At 41.5% G+C, this 7,902-nt stretch overlaps 1 protein-coding gene across 3 annotated transcripts; it reads right to left on the bottom strand.

The window, feature by feature from the left end:
* Positions 1–226: 226 nt before the first annotated feature.
* LOC115148767 (protein C-ets-2) lies at positions 227–7,268 on the bottom strand. 3 transcript variants are annotated; one of them, XM_029690982.1, is made up of 10 exons: positions 7,042–7,268; positions 6,177–6,246; positions 4,644–4,764; positions 3,812–3,931; positions 3,292–3,492; positions 3,032–3,118; positions 2,637–2,840; positions 2,169–2,438; positions 1,883–2,001; positions 227–1,712 (listed from the first exon to the last, which is right to left on the bottom strand). In XM_029690982.1, the coding sequence occupies exons 2-10, from the start codon at positions 6,237–6,239 to the stop codon at positions 1,497–1,499; spliced, it is 1,401 nt and encodes a 466-aa protein (XP_029546842.1). In that variant the 5' UTR covers positions 6,240–6,246; positions 7,042–7,268; the 3' UTR covers positions 227–1,496. The 3 variants fall into 3 exon arrangements, with proteins under 3 accessions (XP_029546842.1, XP_029546840.1, XP_029546843.1); XM_029690980.1 differs by having other exon boundaries at positions 7,046–7,268; XM_029690983.1 differs by having other exon boundaries at positions 3,032–3,106; positions 7,046–7,267.
* Positions 7,269–7,902: the final 634 nt, after the last annotated feature.

The raw sequence follows: 7,902 nt of genomic DNA, 5'->3' as shown, positions 1-7,902 counted from the left end.
TAGCCACAATGACTGGTATTCCAGTTGAGCTGCAAGCTGGTCAGCAGGACCATGCATTACGAAGCACAACAGGAAAGGGAATCTTAGCTATTCCATAAAATCAAGAATACATTCTCCATCGAAACTCCTATTTAAGGCCAGGCACCATTTTTCATCTACCTATCAATTTTGAGATTTGTTGCTATTTTGGTCCATTAATATTTTCAAAAAGTAAACATAAAATGTAAAAATCTTTATGAAAATTTATATTTTCTTTAGTTTCTCATCAACATTTTAATGAATTTTAACCACTTTAAAATGGACATACAGCAATAATTTCAAAGCTCACTACATTAAATTACACATGATTTAAAATCACACTTCATAGAAAATGTTACAAACTGGACTATATTTAGCTAGTAACTTACTCTGAAGAGATAGTGATTGTGTCTAAATAGGCATTTGGCATTTGGTAGTCTAAATTCAGTGTACTTGTCTTTAGCTGCCATTTCCCATAAGTCCGACTCTTCCCACACGCCAGCTTCAGAAGCATCTGCATTTACCAAATTTTGTTTGGTTATCCTTAGATATATTCTCCAGACTTGCCCAGAGGGAATTGTTGATATGTTGTCAATGTTGTATTTGCGATAAAAAATGAATTCAGAAAATGCGCCAAATGGCTGTCTTTAGTATTTTATAGATAGAAAGATTTTTAAAAAGTATTTATCCACAACCTGCTCTGGACAAGTCCGGTCCTGGAGTGTCTTAACAAAAGGAAACCAAAATATTTAAACTGACTTTATCCAGTGTCCAGAAAAATTGATATGCGAGATATGGAAATATGAGATGTTGAGATATTGCCTCGTTTGTATATTTTAATAAAATATTTCAGAATAATTGTAATACAAAAAAGGATTACATGTGTCTACATTCAACTGGTAAAAGTTGATTGTGAAAATTACCCCATGAGGGTGTGGTGCCTAACCTTATGGTGCTGGAGCCGCCACCTCAAAAGCATTCTCATTTGGTAACCCCAAGATCATTCACAGTATGTAAAAATGTCCACTATTCAGACTGAAAACACCACACTTGCTGAGTATCAGGCTTGAATGAAAAAATCTGCTATGTTACATTGATCGCAATTATCATCTGTGCAATCGGCAGCTTTCCACTTTGCAGATGGATACAGAGCTGATCCATTACAATTTGCACAACAACACTTTCACCCAGAGGGAACGCTTGATTTAAATACTGGCACCCCTCTCAACCAAAGCTTGCACAACAATGCACATTGATGGCACAAGAGCCAAGACAGGAGTGGCTGCTCCAAATTAGAGATGTTCGCTGCCTTACCACCAGTGTAGCGACTGAGTGCACATCACTCAGTGCCACCTGTTTAATGACCAGAAATGACCTTCAGGTGGCCTGTACCATTAGCAACTTTTGCTAGGTTGGGGTAGTGAGGCCCCATTGACTCAATCTCCAACCCCTTCCCTTTCGATAAAATGGCAGTTGATTCAATCCTCAGTGTCAGGCTGGACCCCCAGCATGATGTGGAGCTCTTCGGCCGAGTAGCCCAGAAGGTTCTGCAGGTCGCAGACGAAGCGGTAGACGTAGCGTTTGCCCGAGGTCTTGTGGATTATGTTCTTGTCGTAATAGTATCGCAGGCCACGGCTCAGCTTCTCGTAATTCATCTTGGGTTTGTTCTTCCTGCGGCCCCAGCGTCTAGCCACCTGGGGGAGAGAGAGAATGATAAACACCAATGGAAAATAGAACCATTTACTTCATATTGATGTCCTCTGATAGCTCTTGTGTTGAATACTTTTCTGGTCCTGTAAACCCTTGTGGCCATATCCTCCACAACCTGATATACACATATTGTATGAGGCCAATTGACACTCACCTCATCTGGGTCGGTGAGTTTGAACTCCCAGCCGTCTCCGGTCCAGCTGATGATGGCCTGACAACTCTTATCAGTCAGGAGCTCCAGCAGGAACTGCCACAGCTGGATAGGACCACTTCCTGTTGAGAGGAAAAAAGAGGCAGAGGAGTCAGAAGGCAATCAAAAGGCATCGTTTGCTTATACTCAACTGCAGTGTACTGTTTTGAACTGGGGTTGACAGAAAGATGGATAGTATTCCAAACAAGATGAGATGTGTTTGATTGTGTCACCGGGTTCATGAACTCACCAGTAAAGCCAGCCAGCACTGCAGCAGCTATGACAGGCTTTCCCAATTCCACAGGCTCGTTCCTCTCCTGGACGTAGTCCTTGAAGGACAGGCCCTGCTTCTCCAGACTCAGTGGGCTGCTGTTGTACTCGTCCTCAAAGCTGTCGTGGGACGGCACCCTCTGGTTGTCCGCCAGGGAGGATTGGCTGCCCCAGGAGTGCAGCATGGACTCTGGCCCCTCGATGCTATCCACACTCTCCAATGAACACAAACTCTGGTCCTGGGACAAGACTGTGGATAAACAAAAAAGAAGAATGTTTAGTTCACCTGAAACTGGATAAGGTTTAGGAACTATCACTGAAACTAAACATCTTTTGGGAATCGCTTACATGTTGCCTTGTTTTTTTCTCTAATGTGATTTTGATCGAAAATTAACACTAATTAACATTGATTAATAGCTTCTAGACAACAGTGGGTTGGCCTACTCACAGGCTTTGGAGAGCTGCCCTGCGCCTGGGTTGCTCCTGACGTAGCTGACGTTGACCGTGCTCAGCTGGGGCTTGGAGAACATGGAGAACTCCTGATCTGGAGTCAGCAGGGCGGTCTTGTCTGAGGTCTCAAACAGCTCTCTCAGCAGACTGTCGCTGTTGTCAGGCACCTGCAGGGCACACTGGGTCTCCTCCAGACTGAAGCCTGCAGAAAGAAGAGAAGAACAAACAAACGCCCACTTAGCGCATCTCATCACATCTACCTCAGAGACATCTCTGGACAGCTTAAGGCTTCTGTTGTTCAAATGAAGCTGAAGCCAAACTGTTTTGTCTATCTGATGTTTAATTAGATTTGAAGCCTCTGGTGTTTAGTTTGTTTTTCTAATGGACACTCACCACTAGAGCTCATCCAGTTAGTTACGGCGGGCACAACACTGCTGAGGCTTATGGATTCTTCTCTCTCTTGACACTCTGGAAGAAATTCTGTTATTTGATTTTAGCGTGTATCTTTTAGCCAAAGGGTACAGTAATTCCACAGGACAAAAAACATTTCCACCCTAATAGAACATTTTGATAGGTGTCAGAAACCTACTCTTTCCGCCATCTGCCTTCCACACAAACACCATCTGACTAAAAAGTTCCAACGCCATTGTTACCTTTCATCATCTGGTCCAGGTGCTCCCACAGGATGTCGCCCACAAAGTCTGGAGCCAGGTCCAGGAAGCTCTCCTTACCCAGGTCATACAGCTCCTGGCCGTTCATGTCAAACTTAAAGAAATGGACGTTGGCCAGGCTGAATTCACTGGCCGCCCAGTGCAGCCACTGCATCACATGCTGCTTGGTCCACTTTCGAGGGTCTGTGAAAGAGAGAAAGTAAAAAAAGATATAAGGCTTAATATAATTTCAAATGACAAAAAATTTCAGCCACAATTCCATGGACACCTCACCAAATTACACCAGTCTTCATCTTGATTTGACTTAACTAGGCTTACTTTTTAATGATTAAAGAAAACTTCCAATCCAAATTGGGTAGAAAATTGGCAGGAAATACAGCCAGGAAACAAGCACAAAGTTAACTTAATATCATCCTTGTAATTAAAAAAAAAAATTGAATGGAAATTAAGAAAAAGGTAGGACAATAAGTGATAGAATGTGCAGGTGTAGAAGCTGACTCACTGTTGGAGATGCCATAGCAGCGTTGGACCTTCGAGAAGCCACTGAAACTGTCCTTCAGGGCCTGACTCATCACTGCCTTACTGCACGGGGTCAACAGGGGAACAGAGCAGGGGCCCATGTCTGGAGAGAGAAAACAAATGTTTGCTTACTCTATGAATCAACCTTCTAGACCTTTCTTATGTAATAACATTGCTTTAACAGTGTCATAACATGGTTTAATGTTTCCACAGCACCCCTCCCCCACACCCCTCCTCACCCCAACCCCCCCAAAATAATAAATAATAATAACAAAAAAAACTTTTGTGAGCTAACACTCACACTTGACTTTGCTACTTTATTGAGGAAAAATATATTTACTATGACTGTGATATGTGGTTGGTCCACCTAGCTATCTTAAGATCAATGTACTAACTGTAAGTCGCTCTGGATAAGAGTGTCTGCTAAATGCCCAAATATAAATGTTAATATATATATATTTAAATAGGGTTCAGGCAGACTAAAATGGCTAACTGCCATGGACCTGGATGGGAGTTTCACTTACAACGTTTGGGTTCTGGATAATTGTTAATCATAAACTATGTAACCACATATCAACACTTGTTTTTCTGTTAATCATTAATTAAAAATAATTTGTATGCCAGCAATCAGTTGATCTACATTGTTAACTTTGTGACATAATGTCTGGCGAATAACTGACTAATAGAGTTGTGAAGAGTTTGGTCTGACTTTGGGCTAGGGTGATTAGTTGGTATAGGTGTTATGAAAGTGACTGGTGTAAAGTAGAGGGCTAGAGTGATGTGGCACTCGTTGGTAGGATGTGGTGGTGGCATACCGTGTGAGAAACAGTTGAGGCCAGAGGGCACCTCCTGAAGAGACTGGTCATCGTCTGAGGGGAGGAAGTATCCAGAGAACAGAGACATGGGATCTTCAAACAGGTCAAAGGCTGCCTGCCGCTATAAAGGACAAACACATAGGAAAACAACACACTGTTAGTTAATAAAAAAAGACACAAATTGTTTTCTTTGGCCTGATCATTTGAGAAAGCCTCATACTACTGCATGTCTACATAATTGGATAAATTAGGTGAGACAAGTGTAGCCCTGTCCTGATGACCAACAGCTGATCACCCATAGATACTGTGAATCATTTAGGAAAAACTTAATTCACTTCTTCAAACAGAGTCTTATAAGATAACAGGGCAGGCAAAAGCAAAGAGAGAAAAAATACTTTATTTGGGCACTCCCTTTCAGCAGAACCAATCTGTCATCACTAGTCAAACACATCAGGCCTTTTATATTCTCCCAGCCAGGCTGGCTGTGAACCACTGGGAGAGGATGACCATATATGGTGTTCCTGTTCCGTAGCGTAGCAGACCTAGAAACTTCCCTTGAGGCAGCTGGCATTCGTTCAGCTCTGAGCAGTTCAGCTCTGAGGGTTCACACAAACAGCGTGGGCGGCTGCTTTGTGAGAAGAAAACAAACTCCACCCACTCCTCCCCCTACATCAGCCTCTCTCCCTTTTCCCTCTCTCTCATCCCCTCTTCAAATCAGGTTAGGGAAACCAGACTCTTCTTCACAATTTGATTAGCTAAGATGGAGCCCTTTTGAGACATTAGCCCTTTACAGATGCAGATGAGACTTCTAATGACGTTATACTACCAAGCCACACATGAAACCTTAACAAATCACTAGGACATTGATAGTAGTGATGTACGCTAAATTGGCATAGGTGCGCCTGAAAGTCTAATACTGTAAGGCACTTATGATTTTTTATTAAAATAAATTGAGGGCTAACTCCCCACACTCGAGGTGGAGAAACAAACACCATCTCCTTTGATCCATAAAGTGTTTAATGATTTGTCTATTCGTCCTTAGAAAAGGTAGGCTGGCACAAACAGGGCCCTCAAGGTCCTGAGAGCCTTTTTTCTTCCTAGTTGCCAAGGGGACGAATTACTTTAGTGGCAGTAGAGAAGGTGGAAAAGACAAAGCCTCTCCTCCATCAGCTCCACAATTATCCTCACGTTTAATATGTTTGGCTTTATCCTCTTTCCTTTTATCTCTTCTCTTATGAAGAAGGAGGATAGCAGCCACGAGTGTGCTGCAACACATGCAGGATTTGAAAATAAATCTCTGCTGACTTTTGATCTTTGTAAATGTGCGTTCTTAACTAAGTAGCCTTGAGTAAAGGGTGGTCCAACTCCAGTCCTGGAGAGCAATTTGGTGTGCAGGCTTTTGATCCAGCCTTGCATTATCAGTTGTGATACAGTAGTCCTATATGTGCTATACACAACCATCTCCAGCATTACAATGTATTCAATTGTCCTACTCATCTACTGTATTAGTGGCACAGCCTTGTGAAGTCTCACCTTAAGGCTGGAGCGGTAGCAAGTCGACAGGGGGGCCACTTGGTCCATGCTAAGGTCACACATCTGGAATCTATAGGTCAATTCAACAGAAAAACTTTATGAGAAACACTAATACACAAGTAATGACATCACACTGGATGAAAATTAGTATCATATCTTTCTCTGATGGTTGTAATACATTTTACTGCAATGATATTTAATTATATTTAGCCTATAGATGGTCTCCTAAATAGTAACAACTGCAACAACTACATATTATATTACAATGTCTTATAATATACTGAGGACATAATGGCTTAATAGAGCCTGAACTGTTAGACTATTAAGTGATAATACATAATATGCATAAAGTCTGCACATTGAATTCAATAGTCTAATGGACATTGACACACTTATTCAAAGCAATCTGAACATATTGATATGGCTAGTTTGGGGAATTACTTACACATGTAAAAAAAAATATCTACAATTTCACACACACCATCATTTCCATGAAATCACAAATTGCTGAGACATTAAATGCGCATAATTCTCTCATCGGTCAAAAATGTAATGGTTCTCCGAAATGACTCGGCCCCTCGTCATAGGGCACCGTGGTTCCTCATATTAGATAAGCGGCCGCAAACTCAATAGTGTTTCCATTGACTAAGATTAATATCAGTGTTAAATTAATAATTACCCCAACATAAACCATGGAATGGATTTATCTTTGCGAATTCCACCCCCAAAATTGTTTTCGCAAATGTTATGCAGAACAAAAACAAACTATTAACGAAAGCGGCACTGAGTCAAATGCAACATTGACAGATTGTCTGGGAATATATCAAAGAACGGGAGAAGAGAGACAAATAAGGGAACAACCTACCTACCTGTTGAATTGATCGGCGGCTTCTTAAAACAGCAACAGTGTAAATTACAATCCTTTTCGATATGGAAAAATTATCCTATTCAATATTGTATGTTCACAAGCCTTTTGTAGCCTACTTTCCAGATACAGCGATCAGTGTAAAATGCAATCAAAACAATGCAGTCTTGTTTGTTCGTGTGTGTGTGACGACTGTATCCAGTCAACGAGGAAGTGCAGCTCTTTTTGCTGTTGCTCATCGCGCGCTGTGTTGCTCATTCAGTGGGAGGAGCGAGCTGTGAACAAATGGCCAGTAGCAGTGCGTGGATGAAATCTCTCAAGCCAAGCCAGGGGGAAATACTTATAACAAACTGTGTTGTGATAATTGCCTTGTTTGCTATAAAATGTTTCATATGCCTTGCCACCGTGATATATGAGCCTAAGGCCAAAACAATAAGAAGACACAGTGGGAGAATACATTTAACCACACCTTTGTTTCATCACAAAACCGGAGGGTCCTCAGAGCAAATTGCATGTAACAAACAGTTAGATGACCTAACATGGTCAATCAAATCCCAAAGCAAACATGAGCTGCATCCACTATTCCAGCACCATTTCAACTTCCAACATTTGAATATCACCAAATCACCTATGCTAAGTCTAATACAGTGACAACTAAAATATTCCAAAAACACTTTAGTCCAATCAACATAAGCTAGATATTATGGGGCTGTCCATTGTTCTGATTTCTGTGTGTGTGTGTGTGTGTGTGTGTGTGTGTGTGTGTGTGTGTGTGTGTGTGTGCATTCACGCAAATAGAAAATACAGTTGAAGTCGGAAGTTTACATACACCTTAGCCAAATACATTCAAACTCAGTTTGA

The sequence above is a fragment of the Salmo trutta genome, chromosome 15, assembly GCF_901001165.1.
Source record: "Salmo trutta chromosome 15, fSalTru1.1, whole genome shotgun sequence".
Taxonomy (NCBI): domain Eukaryota; kingdom Metazoa; phylum Chordata; class Actinopteri; order Salmoniformes; family Salmonidae; genus Salmo; species Salmo trutta.
Note: the sequence above shows the minus strand (reverse complement) of the source record. Positions and strands in the feature narration are given on the sequence as shown.

Excerpts from the sequence above, each read along its gene's own strand:
- LOC115148767 (XM_029690982.1), bottom strand. The coding sequence starts at position 6,239 with ATGTGTGACCTTAGCATGGACCAAGTGGCCCCCCTGTCGACTTGCTAC. Across the intron at positions 3,932-4,643 it reads CCTCAACTGTTTCTCACACG|ACATGGGCCCCTGCTCTGTT; the intron begins GTATGCCACCAC and ends TTCTCTCTCCAG. Across the intron at positions 2,002-2,168 it reads AGTGCTGGCTGGCTTTACTG|GAAGTGGTCCTATCCAGCTG; the intron begins GTGAGTTCATGA and ends TCCTCTCAACAG.